Source organism: Oncorhynchus tshawytscha, linkage group LG14 (genome assembly GCF_018296145.1).
Source record: "Oncorhynchus tshawytscha isolate Ot180627B linkage group LG14, Otsh_v2.0, whole genome shotgun sequence".
Taxonomy (NCBI): domain Eukaryota; kingdom Metazoa; phylum Chordata; class Actinopteri; order Salmoniformes; family Salmonidae; genus Oncorhynchus; species Oncorhynchus tshawytscha.
The window spans coordinates 50,398,363-50,414,212 of record NC_056442.1 but is presented as its reverse complement, the minus strand read 5'-3'; the positions used below and the strand labels follow the sequence as shown (position 1 = coordinate 50,414,212).

General features: G+C 51.1%; 1 protein-coding gene across 1 annotated transcript in view; it reads left to right on the top strand.

The window, feature by feature from the left end:
- clpb (caseinolytic mitochondrial matrix peptidase chaperone subunit B) overlaps positions 1-15,850 on the top strand; it is an 88,630-nt gene that overhangs the window by 20,402 nt on the left and 52,378 nt on the right. The window contains exon 4 of the mRNA XM_042297637.1: positions 6,307-6,410. Within this exon, the coding sequence (XP_042153571.1) occupies positions 6,307-6,410 (104 nt within the window). The remainder of the gene's footprint in view (positions 1-6,306; positions 6,411-15,850) is intronic.

Genomic DNA, 15,850 nt, shown 5'->3' with positions numbered 1-15,850 from the left:
AGGGATGGAGAGGCCTGGAGAGATAGGGATGGAGAGATAGGGATGGAGAGGCCTGGAGAGATAGGGATGGAGAGGCCTGGAGAGATAGGGATGGAGAGATAGGGATGGAGAGGCCTGGAGAGATAGGGATGGAGAGGCCTGGAGAGATAGGGATGGAGAGATAGGGATGGAGAGGCCTGGAGAGATAGGGATGGAGAGAGAGGCCTGGAGAGATAGGGATGGAGAGGCCTGGAGAGGCCTGGAGAGGGATAGAGGCCTGGAGAGGGATAGAGGCCTGGAGAGGGATAGAGAGGCCTGGAGAGGGATAGAGAGGCCTGGAGAGGGATAGAGAGGCCTGGAGAGGGATAGAGAGGCCTGGAGAGGGATAGAGAGGCCTGTAGAGGGATAGAGTTGCCTGGAGAGAGGGCTAGAGTTGCCTGGAGAGAGGGCTAGAGTGGCCTGGAGAGAGGGCTAGAGTGGCCTGGAGAGAGGGCTAGAGTGGCCTGGAGAGAGGGCTAGAGTGGCCTGGAGAGAGGGCTAGAGTGGCCTGGAGAGAGGGCTAGAGTGGCCTGGAGAGAGGGCTAGAGTGGCCTGGAGAGAGGGCTAGAGTGGCCTGGAGAGAGGGCTAGAGTGGCCTGGAGAGAGGCCTGGAGAGCGGGATAGAGAGAGGGAGAGGGATAGAGAGAGGCCTGGAGAGCGGGATAGAGAGAGGCCTGGAGAGGGGGATAGAGAGGGAGAGTACTGACCGAGCAGGCTATGGGCAGAGACTAGGGCTAATACGCTCTCACTTGGGCTAATATGCTTTTAATCACTCTCACTAGGGCTAATACACTCTCATTAGGGCTAATACGCTCTCATTAGGGCCAAAACGCTCTCACTAGGGCTAATACGCTGTCACTTGGGCTAATACACTCTCTCAAACACAATCACGAGGGCCAATGCGCTCTCACGAGGGCCAATGCGCTCTCACGAGGGCCAATTTTATTTTTTATTTATTTCACCTTTATTTAACCAGGTAGGCCAGTTGAGAACAAGTTCTCATTTGCAACTGCGACCTGGCCAAGATAAAGCATAGCAGTGTGAGCAGACAACACAGAGTTACACATGGAATAAACAATTAACAAGTCAATAACACAGTAGAAAACAAAGGGGGGAGTCTATATACAATGTGTGCAAAAGGCATGAGGAGGTAGGCGAATAATTACAATTTTGCAGATTAACACTGGAGTGATAAATGATCAGATGGTCATGTACAGGTAGAGATATTGGTGTGCAAAAGAGCAAGTAAATAAATATAAACAGTATGGGGATGAGGTAGGTGAAAATGGGTGGGCTATTTACCAATAGACTATGTACAGCAGCAGCGATCGGTTAGCTGCTCAGATAGCTGATGTTTGAAGTTGGTGAGGGAGATAAAAGTCTCCAACTTCAGCGATTTTTGCAATTCGTTCCAGTCACGGGCAGCAGAGTACTGGAACGAAAGGCGGCCAAATGAGGTGTTGGCTTTAGGGATGATCAGTGAGATACACCTGCTGGAGCGCGTGCTACGGATGGGTGTTGCCATCGTGACCAGTGAACTGAGACAATGCGCTCTCACAAGGGCCAATGCGCTCTCACGAGGGCCAATGCGCTCTCACGAGGGCCAATGCGCTCTCTCAAACACTCTCACTAGTGCTAATACGCTCTCACTAGTGCTAATACGCTCTCACTAGTGCTAATACGCTCTCACTCTGGCTAATAGGCTCTCACTCTGGCTAATAGGCTCTCACTCTGGCTAATAGGCTCTCACTCTGGCTAATAGGCTCTCACTCGGGCTATTGCGCTCCCACAAGGGCTATTGCGCTCCCACTAGGGCTAATGCGCTCCCGCTAGGTCTAATGCACTCCCGCTAGGGCTAATGCACTCCCGCTAGGGCTAATGCACTCCCGCTAGGGCTAATGCGCTCTCAGTAGTGCTAATGCGCTCTCAGTAGTGCTAATGCGCTCTCACTAATGCTAATGCACTCTCAGTAGTGCTAATGCGCTCTCAGTAGTGCTAATGCGCTCTCAGTAGTGCTAATGCGCTCTCACTAATGCTAATGTGCTCTCAGTAGTGCTAATGCACTGTCACTAGTGCTAATGCGCTCTCACTAATGCTAATTCGCTCTCAGTAGTGCTAATGCACTCGCAGTAGTGCTAATGCGCTCTCAGTAGTGCTAATGCGCTCTCAGTAGTGCTAATGCGCTCTCAGTAGTGCTAATGCGCTCTCACTAATGCTAATGCACTCTCAGTAGTGCTAATGCGCTCTCAGTAGTGCTAATGCGCTCTCAGTAGTGCTAATGCGCTCTCACTAATGCTAATGTGCTCTCAGTAGTGCTAATGCACTGTCACTAGTGCTAATGCGCTCTCACTAATGCTAATTCGCTCTCAGTAGTGCTAATGCACTCGCAGTAGTGCTAATGCGCTCTCAGTAGTGCTAATGCGCTCTCAGTAGTGCTAATGCGCTCTCAGTAGTGCTAATGCGCTCTCAGTAGTGCTAATGCGCTCTCAGTAGTGCTAATGCGCTCTCAGTATAGTGCTAATGCGCTCTCAGTATAGTGCTAATGCGCTCTAACTAATGCTAATGCGCTCTGACTAATGCTAATGCGCTCTCAGTAGTGCTAATGCGCTCTCAGTAGTGCTAATGCGCTCTCAGTAGTGCTAATGCGCTCTCAGTAGTGCTAATGCGCTCTCACTAATGCTAATGTGCTCTCAGTAGTGCTAATGCACTGTCAGTAGTGCTAATGCGCTCTCACTAATGCTAATGCGCTCTCAGTAGTGCTAATGCGCTCTCAGTAGTGCTAATGCGCTCTCAGTAGTGCTAATGCGCTCTCAGTAGTGCTAATGCGCTCTCACTAATGCTAATGTACTCTCAGTAGTGCTAATGCACTGTCAGTAGTGCTAATGCGCTCTCACTAATGCTAATGCGCTCTCAGTAGTGCTAATGCGCTCTCAGTAGTGCTAATGCGCTCTCAGTAGTGCTAATGCGCTCTCAGTAGTGCTAATGCGCTCTCACTAATGCTAATGTACACTCAGTAGTGCTAATGCACTGTCAGTAGTGCTAATGCACTGTCAGTAGTGCTAATGCGCTCTCAGTAGTGCTAATGCGCTCTCAGTAGTGCTAATGCGCTCTCAGTAGTGCTAATGCGCTCTCAGTAGTGCTAATGCGCTCTCAGTAGTGCTAATGCACTCTCAGTAGTGCTAATGAGCTCTCAGTATAGTGCTAATGCACTCTCAGTATAGTGCTAATGCACTCTCAGTATAGTGCTAATGCGCTCTCAGTATAGTGCTAATGCGCTCTCACTAGTGCTAATGCGCTCTCACTAGTGCTAATGCGCTCTCACTAGTGCTAATGCGCTCTCAGTAGTGCTAATGCGCTCTCAGTAGTGCTAATGCGCTCTCAGTAGTGCTAATGCGCTCTCAGTAGTGCTAATGCGCTCTCAGTAGTGCTAATGTGCTCTCAGTAGTGCTAATGCGCTCTCAGTATAGTGCTAATGCGCTCTGACTAGTGCTAATGCGCTCTGACTAGTGCTAATGCGCTCTGACTAGTGCTAATGCGCTCTGACTAATGCTAATGCGCTCTCAGTAGTGCTAATGCGCTCTCAGTAGTGCTAATGCGCTCTCAGTAGTGCTAATGCACTCTCAGTAGTGCTAATGCACTCTCACTAATGCATTGTCTCAAACAGGGATAATACACTCTCACTAGTTCTAATACTCTCACATTAGGGCTAATTTGCTCTCACACACTCTCACTAGGGCTAATAGGCTCTCACTCGGGCTAATAGGCTCTCACTCGGGCTAATAGGCTCTCACTCGGGCTAATTCGCTCTCACTAGGGCTAATATATTCACACAGGCTCTGTGAGGTCATAGGTTGGCCATGATTTGGTGTTGCATCTCTATCACACACAGCCCAAATAAAGTTAGTCAGTTTTCCAGCACTTATTACTCAAAACCAGAAACTGGTTCCATGACCTGATGTATAATCAGATCCTCTTCCTCTCCTCCTCCTCCTCCTCCTCTCTCTATTGTTCCTTTCTCTCTGTCCATGTTTACCTTTTCGATACCATTACCAACCCTTTTTAGCCGAACCCTCTTCTCCACATACCCCTGCCTACCGGTGTGTGCGTGCGTGCCTGTATTTGTGTCTGAGGATATGTGTTTGTAGAAGTGCTTGCCGGGGCGAGAGAGAGCCCTCTTTGGGTCATTGCCCCCCCCACCCCTCCCACAGCTGAACTGATACAGTAACAAAAGAAAATAACCCCTCCTTACCAGCAGTGCTGTCCTGTCACACGGTCCGGCACAAAACAGAAGCCTCCACCTCTCCCACAGGGCTAGTGGACAGGGATCTCATAGGTTCTGAGTATCATCACCACAAACTTCTGTCTCCCTATCTCTGAAGACACACAACACAGGATACCATTTTACCATAAAGACTCACTGAGACAAGTCCTCGGTGCTGGCAACCATAACAAACACAACCATATCATCATCCTCTGAAGAAGCTATCAGGTTAGCCTGGTCCCAGATCTATATGTGAAAAACCTATCAGGTTAGCCTGGTCCCAGATCTATATCTGAAGAAGCTATCAGGTTAGCCTGGTCCCAGATCTCTATCTGAAGAAGCTATCAGGTTAGCCTGGTCCCAGATCTCTATCTGAAGAAGCTATCAGGTTAGCCTGGTCCCAGATCTCTATCTGAAGAAGCTATCAGGTTAGCCTGGTCCCAGATCTCTATCTGAAGAAGCTATCAGGTTAGCCTGGTCCCAGATCTATATGTGAAGAAGCTATCAGGTTAGCCTGGTCCCAGATCTCTATCTGAAGAAGCTATCAGGTTAGCCTGGTCCCAGATCTCTATCTGAAGAAGCTATCAGGTTAGCCTGGTCCCAGATCTCTATCTGAAGAAGCTATCAGGTTAGCCTGGTCCCAGATCTCTATCTGAAGAAGCTATCAGGTTAGCCTGGTCCCAGATCTCTATCTGAAGAAGCTATCAGCTTAGCCTGGTCCCAGATCTCTATGTTAGGAAGTGATCAGGTTAGCCTGGTCCCAGATCTCTATCTGAAGAAGCTATCAGGTTAGCCTAGTCCCAGATCTCTATCTGAAGAAGCTATCAGGTTAGCCTGGTCCCAGATCTCTATCTGAAGAAGCTATCAGGTTAGCCTGGTCCCAGATCTCTATCTGAAGAAGCTATCAGCTTAGCCTGGTCCCAGCGATCAGGTTAGCCTGGTCCCAGATCTCTATCTGAAGAAGCTATCAGGTTAGCCTGGTCCCAGATCTCTATGTTAGGAAGTGATCAGGTTAGCCTGGTCCCAGATCTCTATCTGAAGAAGCTATCAGCTTAGCCTGGTCCCAGATCTCTATGTTAGGAAGTGATCAGGTTAGCCTGGTCCCAGATCTCTATCTGAAGAAGCTATCAGCTTAGCCTGGTCCCAGATCTCTATGTTAGGAAGCGATCAGGTTAGCCTGGCCCCAGATCTATATCTGCAGTAGCTAACTCCTCTGACTACTATTGTCATGCTGTAAAGCAAAACTGATCTGGGACCAGGCTAGCTGTGAGAGAACCTCAGTATGGAGTACACCACAAAACAACATGGGCCAGATGTTGTGTCATAGCCCTTGTTCATGGTTGGGTGTGTGGTGGGGGTGGGATGGGGGGTCTGGTGGGGTGTGGGATGGAGGGTCTGGTGCGTCAATGGGGTGGCGGAGGGTGTAGACTGAGTGACGGTACCTGGAATGTCGCTGGGTTCACAGTGAACGCCGTTGCCATGGCAGTAGTGTGTCTTTTGACGCGTTGTTGACTGCCGGGTCGGTCCGCTCCACTGAAGGAGTTCACACAGCGCCGGAAACGTCCCCTAGCACCCTCGCCAGTATGGAGACACTGGGGGGGGGGAGTCTACCCTGTCCATTTCCCATGGTTCCCATGGGTACTCCCCACCCCTGTGTGGCAAACCTGTGGCCTGGAGGGTTGTGGGAGATTTAGAGATGGTTAAATAGTTCTAATGGGAACTCCAATAACATTTACAATAGACAAACGTCAATAAGATGAGATGTAACAAAATGGAATTGTTGAGGCAAGACTAGCAGTTGAGCAGTGGAGGGAGGAGGGAGGAGGGAGGACCTTAGACACAGTCACAGCCAGGAAGGTCTCTGGTCCTCAGCCAGGGAGGTCTCTGGTCCTCAGCCAGGGAGGTCGCTGGTCCTCAGCCAGGGAGGTCGCTGGTCATATCACAATTAGCTGATATGGCTGGAGTCCATTGTCAGATGGCAAACACACCCTTGTTGTTTTACTAAATGTGTGTTTTGTGTTTTCCAGCGTGGTGAAGGTTCTGCTGGAGTCTGGGGCTGATCCTAACGCAGGAGACGACTTCAACAACGTCTATGACACGTCCAGAGAGAAGGGCATTCACTCACTGGAAGGTAGCTATGACATCATTCATCCATCCTCCTAACCCCCCAACTCAGAGACAATCTGGATCGTCCTCCTAATCCCCCCAACTAAGAGACAATCTGGAGCGTCCTCCTAACCCCCAACTAAGAGACAAACTGGAGCATCCTCCTAACCCCCAACTAAGAGACAAACTGGAGCATCCTCCTAACCCCCAACTAAGAGACAAACTGGAGCATCCTCCTAACCCCCAACTAAGAGACAAACTGGAGCATCCTCCTAACCCCCAACTAAGAGACAAACTGGAGCATCCTCCTAACCCCCAACTAAGAGACAAACTGGAGCATCCTCCTAACCCCCAACTAAGAGACAAAACTGGAGCATCCTCCTAACCCCCCAACTAAGAGACAAAACTGGAGTGTATCTTACACGTGATGATGTTGCAGACAGATACACCCACAGTGGGCCCTGGTCGTTAGTTTGTTAGATAGACAGACAGACACACCCACACTGGGCCCTGGTCGTTAGTTTGTTAGATAGACAGACAGACACACCCACACTGGGCCCTGGTCGTTAGTTTGTTAGATAGACAGACAGACAGACAGACAGACAGACAGACACACCCACACTGGGCCCTGGTCGTTAGTTTGTTAGATAGACAGACAGACACACCCACACTGGGCCCTGGTCGTTAGTTTGTTAGACAGACAGACAGACACACCCACACTGGGCCCTGGTCGTTAGTTTGTTAGACAGACAGACAGTCACACCCACACTGGGCCCTGGTCGTTAGTTTCTTAGATAGACAGACAGACAGACAGACAGACACACCCACACTGGGCCCTGGTCGTTAGTTTGTTAGATAGACAGACAGACAGACAGACAGACACACCCACACTGGGCCCTGGTCGTTAGTTTGTTAGATAGACAGACAGACACACCCACACTGGGCCCTGGTCGTTAGTTTGTTAGATACACAGACAGACACACCCACACTGGGCCCTGGTCGTTGGTTTGTTAGACAGACCCACAGTGGGCCCTGGTCGTTGGTTTTTGGACAGACCCACCTGGCCCTTGTAATTAGTTTGTTAGACAGACCCACAGTGGGCCCTGGTCGTTAGTTTGTTAGACAGACCCACAGTGGGCACTGGTCGTTAGTTTGTTAGACAGACACACCCACACTGGGCCCTGGTCGTTAGTTTGTTAGATAGACAGACAGACACACCCACACTGGGCCCTGGTCGTTAGTTTGTTAGATAGACAGACAGACACACCCACACTGGGCCCTGGTCGTTAGTTTGTTAGATACACAGACAGACACACCCACACTGGGCCCTGGTCGTTAGTTTGTTAGATAGATAGACAGACAGACACACCCACACTGGGCCCTGGTCGTTGGTTTGTTAGACAGACAGACCCACAGTGGGCCCTGGTCGTTGGTTTTTGGACAGACCCACCTGGCCCTGGTAATTAGTTTGTTAGACAGGACCACAGTGGGCCCTGGTCGTTAGTTTGTTAGACAGACCCACAGTGGGCCCTGCTCGTTAGTTTGTTAGACAGACAGACAGACCCACACTGGGCCCTGCTCGTTAGTTTGTTAGACAGACAGACCCACAGTGGGCCCTGGTCGTTAGTTTGTTAGACAGACACACCCACACTGGGCACTGGTCGTTAGTTTGTTAGACAGACACACACCCACACTGGGCCCTGGTCGTTAGTTTGTTAGACAGACAGATACACCCACACTGGGCCCTGGTCATTAGTTTGTTAGACAGACAGACCTACAGTGGGCCCTGGTCGTTGGTTTGTTAGACAGACAGACCCACAGTGGGCCCTGGTCGTTGGTTTTTTGGACAGACCCACCTGGCCCTGGTAATTAGTTTGTTAGACAGACCCACAGTGGGCCCTGGTCATTAGTTTGTTAGACAAACAGACCCACAGTGGGCCCTGGTCATTAGTTTGTTAGACAGACCCACAGTGGGCACTGGTCGTTAGTTTGTTAGACAGACCCACAGTGGGCACTGGTCGTTAGTTTGTTAGACAGACAGACCCACAGTGGGCCCTGGTCGTTAGTTTGTTAGACAGACAGACCCACACTGGGCCCTGGTCATTAGTTTGTTAGACAGACAGACCCACACTGGGCCCTGGTCGTTAGTTTGTTAGACCGACAGACCCACACTGGGCCCTGGTCGTTAGTTTGTTAGACAGACAGATACACCCACACTGGGCCCTGGTCGTTAGTTTGTTAGACACACAGACCCACAGTGGGCCCTGGTCGTTGGTTTGTTAGACAGACAGACCTACAGTGGGCCCTGGTCGTTAGTTTGTTAGACAGACAGACCCACAGTGGCCCCTGGTCGTTGGTTTGTTAGACAGACCCACAGTGGGCCCTGGTCGTTGGTTTGTTAGACAGACAGACCCACAGTGGGCCCTGGTCGTTAGTTTGTTAGATAGACAGACACACCCACACTGGGCCCTGGTCGTTAGTTTGTTAGACAGACAGACAGACCCACAGTGGGCCCTGGTCGTTGGTTTGTTAGACAGACAGACCCACAGTGGGCCCTGGTCGTTAGTTTGTTAGATAGACAGACACACCCACACTGGGCCCTGGTCGTTAGTTTGTTAGATAGACAGACAGACACACCCACACTGGGCCCTGGTCGTTAGTTTGTTAGATAGACAGACAGACAGACAGACAGACACACCCACACTGGGCCCTGGTCGTTAGTTTGTTAGATAGACAGACAGACAGACAGACACACCCACACTGGGCCCTGGTCGTTAGTTTGTTAGACAGACAGACAGACACACCCACACTGGGCCCTGGTCGTTAGTTTGTTAGACAGACAGACAGACACACCCACACTGGGCCCTGGTCGTTAGTTTGTTAGACAGACAGACAGTCACACCCACACTGGGCCCTGGTCGTTAGTTTTTAGATAGACAGACAGACAGACAGACACACCCACACTGGGCCCTGGTCGTTAGTTTGTTAGATAGACAGACAGACAGACAGACAGACACACCCACACTGGGCCCTGGTCGTTAGTTTGTTAGATAGACAGACAGACACACCCACACTGGGCCCTGGTCGTTAGTTTGTTAGATACACAGACAGACACACCCACACTGGGCCCTGGTCGTTGGTTTGTTAGACAGACCCACAGTGGGCCCTGGTCGTTGGTTTTTGGACAGACCCACCTGGCCCTTGTAATTAGTTTGTTAGACAGACCCACAGTGGGCCCTGGTCGTTAGTTTGTTAGACAGACCCACAGTGGGCACTGGTCGTTAGTTTGTTAGACAGACACACCCACACTGGGCCCTGGTCGTTAGTTTGTTAGATAGACAGACAGACACACCCACACTGGGCCCTGGTCGTTAGTTTGTTAGATAGACAGACAGACACACCCACACTGGGCTCTGGTCGTTAGTTTGTTAGATACACAGACAGACACACCCACACTGGGCCCTGGTCGTTAGTTTGTTAGATAGACAGACAGACACACCCACACTGGGCCCTGGTCGTTGGTTTGTTAGACAGACAGACCCACAGTGGGCCCTGGTCGTTGGTTTTTGGACAGACCCACCTGGCCCTGGTAATTAGTTTGTTAGACAGACCCACAGTGGGCCCTGGTCGTTAGTTTGTTAGACAGACCCACAGTGGGCCCTGCTCGTTAGTTTGTTAGACAGACAGACAGACCCACACTGGGCCCTGCTCGTTAGTTTGTTAGACAGACAGACCCACAGTGGGCCCTGGTCGTTAGTTTGTTAGACAGACACACCCACACTGGGCACTGGTCGTTAGTTTGTTAGACAGACGCACACCCACACTGGGCCCTGGTCGTTAGTTTGTTAGACAGACAGATACACCCACACTGGGCCCTGGTCATTAGTTTGTTAGACAGACAGACCTACAGTGGGCCCTGGTCGTTGGTTTGTTAGACAGACAGACCCACAGTGGGCCCTGGTCGTTGGTTTTTGGACAGACCCACCTGGCCCTGGTAATTAGTTTGTTAGACAGACCCACAGTGGGCCCTGGTCATTAGTTTGTTAGACAAACAGACCCACAGTGGGCCCTGGTCATTAGTTTGTTAGACAGACCCACAGTGGGCACTGGTCGTTAGTTTGTTAGACAGACCCACAGTGGGCACTGGTCGTTAGTTTGTTAGACAGACAGACCCACAGTGGGCCCTGGTCGTTAGTTTGTTAGACAGACAGACCCACACTGGGCCCTGGTCGTTAGTTTGTTAGACAGACAGACCCACACTGGGCCCTGGTCGTTAGTTTGTTAGACAGACAGACCCACACTGGGCCCTGGTCGTTAGTTTGTTAGACCGGCAGACCCACACTGGGCCCTGGTCGTTAGTTTGTTAGACAGACAGATACACCCACACTGGGCCCTGGTCGTTAGTTTGTTAGACAGACAGACCCACAGTGGGCCCTGGTCGTTGGTTTGTTAGACAGACAGACCTACAGTGGGCCCTGGTCGTTAGTTTGTTAGACAGACAGACCCACAGTGGCCCCTGGTCGTTGGTTTGTTAGACAGACAGACCCACAGTGGGCCCTGGTCGTTGGTTTGTTAGACAGACAGACCCACAGTGGGCCCTGGTCGTTAGTTTGTTAGATAGACAGACACACCCACACTGGGCCCTGGTCGTTAGTTTGTTAGACAGACAGACAGACCCACAGTGGGCCCTGGTCGTTGGTTTGTTAGACAGACAGACCCACAGTGGGCCCTGGTCGTTAGTTTGTTAGATAGACAGACACACCCACACTGGGCCCTGGTCGTTAGTTTGTTAGATAGACAGACACACCCACACTGGGCCCTGGTCGTTAGTTTGTTAGATAGACAGACACACCCACACTGGGCCCTGGTCGTTAGTTTGTTAGACAGACACACCCACACTGGGCCCTGGTCGTTAGTTTGTTAGACAGACAGACAGACCTACAGTGGGCCCTGGTCGTTAGTTTGTTAGACAGACAGACCCACAGTGGGCCCTGGTCGTTGGTTTGTTAGACAGACAGACCCACAGTGGGCCCTGGTCGTTGGTTTGTTAGACAGACAGACCCACACTGGGCCCTGGTCGTTAGTTTGTTAGATAGACAGACACACCCACACTGGGCCCTGGTCGTTAGTTTGTTAGACAGACACACCCACACTGGGCCCTGGTCGTTAGTTTGTTAGACAGACAGACAGACCTACAGTGGGCCCTGGTCGTTAGTTTGTTAGACAGACAGACCCACAGTGGGCCCTGGTCGTTGGTTTGTTAGACAGACAGACCCACAGTGGGCCCTGGTCGTTGGTTTGTTAGACAGACAGACCCACACTGTGCCCTGGTCGTTAGTTTGTTAGATAGACAGACACACCCACACTGGGCCCTGGTCGTTAGTTTGTTAGATAGACAGACACACCCACACTGGGCCCTGGTCGTTAGTTTGTTAGACAGACAGATACACCCACACTGGGCCCTGGTCGTTAGTTTGTTAGACAGACAGATACACCCACACTGGGCCCTGGTCGTTAGTTTTTGGACAGACTCACCTGGCCCTGGTAATTAGTTTGTTAGACAAACAGACCCACAGTGGGCCCTGGTCGTTAGTTTTATTAGACAGACCCACAGTGGGCCCTGGTCATTAGTTTGTTAGACAGACAGACCCACAGTGGGCCCTGGTCGTTAGTTTTATTAGACAGACCCACAGTGGGCCCTGGTCGTTAGTTTGTTAGACAGACAGACCCACAGTGGGCCCTGGTCGTTAGTTTGTTAGACAGACAGACCCACACTGGGCCCTGGTCGTTAGTTTGTTAGACAGACATATACACCCACACTGGGCCCTGGTCGTTAGTTTGTTAGACAGACAGACCCACAGTGGGCCCTGGTCGTTAGTTTGTTAGACAGACAGACCCACAGTGGGCCCTGGTTGTTGGTTTGTTAGACAGACAGACCCACAGTGGGCCCTGGTCGTTAGTTTTTGGACAGACCCACCTGGCCCTGGTAATTAGTTTGTTAGACAGACCCACAGTGGGCCCTGGTCATTAGTTTGTTCGACGAACAGACCCACAGTGGGCCCTGGTCGTTAGTTTGTTAGACAGACCCACAGTGGGCCCTGGTCGTTAGTTTGTTAGACAGACAGACCCACAGTGGGCCCTAGTCGTTAGTTTGTTAGACAGACAGACCCACAGTGGGCCCTGGTCGTTAGTTTGTTAGACAGACAGACTCACAGTGGGCCCTGGTCGTTAGTTTGTTAGACAGACCCACAGTGGGCCCTGGTCGTTAGTTTGTTAGACAGACAGACCCACAGTGGGCCCTGGTCGTTGGTTTTTTGGACAGACCCACCTGGCCCTGGTAATTAGTTTGTTAGACAGACCCACAGTGGGCCCTGGTCATTAGTTTGTTAGACAAACAGACCCACAGTGGGCCCTGGTCGTTAGTTTGTTAGATAGATAGACAGACAGACAGACCCACAGTGGGCACTGGTCGTTAGTTTGTTAGACAGACCCACAGTGGGCCCTGGTCATCAGTTTGTTAGACAGACAGACCCACCCACACTGGGCCCTGGTCGTTAGTTTGTTAGACAGACCCACACTGGGCCCTGGTCGTTAGTTTGTTAGACAGACAGACCCACAGTGGGCCCTGCTCGTTACTTTGTTAGACAGACCCACACTGGGCCCTGGTCGTTAGTTTGTTAGACAGACAGACCCACAGTGGGCCCTGGTCGTTACTTTGTTAGACAGACCCACACTGGGCCCTGGTCGTTAGTTTGTTAGACAGACAGACCCACAGTGAGCCCTGGTCGTTAGTTTGTTAGACAGACAGACCCACCCACACTGGGCCCTGGTCGTTAGTTTGTTAGACAGACCCACACTGGGCCCTGGTCGTTAGTTTGTTAGATAGACAGACCCACACTGGGCCCTGGTCGTTAGTTTGTTAGACAGACAGACCCACAGTGGGCCCTGGTCGTTACTTTGTTAGATAGACAGACACACCCACACTGGGCCCTGGTCGTTAGTTTGTTAGACAGACAGATACACCCACACTGGGCCCTGGTCGTTAGTTTGTTAGACAGACAGATACACCCACACTGGGCCCTGGTCGTTAGTTTGTTAGACAGACAGATACACCCACACTGGGCCCTGGTCGTTAGTTTTTTGGACAGACTCACCTGGCCCTGGTAATTAGTTTGTTAGACAAACAGACCCACAGTGGGCCCTGGTCGTTAGTTTTATTAGACAGACCCACAGTGGGCACTGGTCGTTAGTTTGTTAGACAGACCCACAGTGGGCCCTGGTCATTAGTTTGTTAGACAGACAGACCCACAGTGGGCCCTGGTCGTTAGTTTGTTAGACAGACAGACCCACAGTGGGCCCTGGTCGTTAGTTTGTTAGACAGACAGACCCACACTGGGCCCTGGTCGTTAGTTTGTTAGACAGACATATACACCCACACTGGGCCCTGGTCGTTAGTTTGTTAGACAGACAGACCCACAGTGGGCCCTGGTCGTTAGTTTGTTAGACAGACAGACCCACAGTGGGCCCTGGTTGTTGGTTTGTTAGACAGACAGACCCACAGTGGGCCCTGGTCGTTAGTTTTTTGGACAGACCCACCTGGCCCTGGTAATTAGTTTGTTAGACAGACCCACAGTGGGCCCTGGTCATTAGTTTGTTCGACGAACAGACCCACAGTGGGCCCTGGTCGTTAGTTTGTTAGACAGACCCACAGTGGGCCCTGGTCGTTAGTTTGTTAGACAGACAGACCCACAGTGGGCCCTGGTCGTTAGTTTGTTAGACAGACAGACTCACAGTGGGCCCTGGTCGTTAGTTTGTTAGACAGACCCACACTGGGCCCTGGTCGTTAGTTTGTTAGACAGACCCACACTGGGCCCTGGTCGTTAGTTTGTTAGACAGACAGACAGACCCACACTGGGCCCTGGTCGTTAGTTTGTTAGATAGACACACCTACACTGGGCCCTGGTCGTTAGTATGTTAGACAGACAGACCCACAGTGGGCCCTGGTCGTTACTTTGTTAGATAGACAGACACACCCACACTGGGCCCTGGTCGTTAGTTTGTTAGACAGACAGATACACCCACACTGGGCCCTGGTCGTTAGACTGTTAGACAGACAGATACACCCACACTGGGCCCTGGTCGTTAGTTTGTTAGATAGACAGACCCACACTGGGCCCTGGTCGTTAGTTTGTTAGACAGACAGACCCACAGTGGGCCCTGGTCGTTACTTTGTTAGACAGACAGACCCACAGTGGGCCCTGGTCGTTAGTTTGTTAGACAGACAGACCCACAGTGAGCCCTGGTCGTTAGTTTGTTAGACAGACAGACCCACCCACACTGGGCCCTGGTCGTTAGTTTGTTAGACAGACCCACACTGGGCCCTGGTCGTTAGTTTGTTAGACAGACAGACCCACAGTGGGCCTTGGTCGTTAGTTTGTTAGACAGACAGACCCCCACACTGGGCCCTGGTCGTTAGTTTGTTAGACAGACAGACCCCCACACTGGGCCCTGGTCGTTAGTTTGTTAGACAGACAGACCCCCACACTGGGCCCTGGTCGTTAGTTTGTTAGACAGACAGACCCCCACACTGGGCCCTGGTCGTTAGTTTGTTAGACAGACAGACCCACCCACACTGGGCCCTGGTCGTTAGTTTGTTAGACAGACAGACCCACAGTGGGCCTTGGTCGTTAGTTTGTTAGACAGACAGACCCCCCCACACTGGGCCCTGGTCGTTAGTTTGTTAGACAGACAGACCCCCACACTGGGCCCTGGTCGTTAGTTTGTTAGACAGACAGACCCCCCACACTGGGCCCTGGTCGTTAGAATTCATCTATGTAATAACAAACTAACTGTAGACAGACATTATGAGCTCCTCTCATATTTGCATATATGTAAGAGTTTCATTTGTTCCCCATTTATTTATTTTATTCATTTTCTGTATTTATTTTCTGGTGGAGGCGTTGTTTTATTTGTTTTCTATGGAAACACACAGACACACACACACACACACACAGACTCAGCCTCTGCTGGCTCTGCAGACATATTTATATGTGATATGTATATTGCACACATTTATATAGCTGTCAGCTTCGGGTCCACGCGGGGCGGCGTTGCGTGGGGAAGCATTTCCCAGACGCACGCTGATAGATGGGCTAGCCGGGCCTGCGCGACGCTTTATTGAGTTTGCTGTGATTATCCCTCTCAGACATCCATACACACACCGGCCAGCCTGTCAGGGAGGGAGGGAGAGGGGGGATTAGGTGATGGAGGGAGGGAGTGAAGAGACAAAGTTCCAGGGAAAGAGATGAAGGCAGACAATGAGAGGGAGAGAGTGAGTGTCGGGGAAAAGAGAGCCAGGGAGGATGACAAGTGGTGGTCGGAAGGAGAAAAGTAAGTGCTGGGTAGAAAGAGAGAGGGAGGGAGGGGGAGAAGGGCTGAGTAGAGAGATGGAGGGAGAGAAAGATG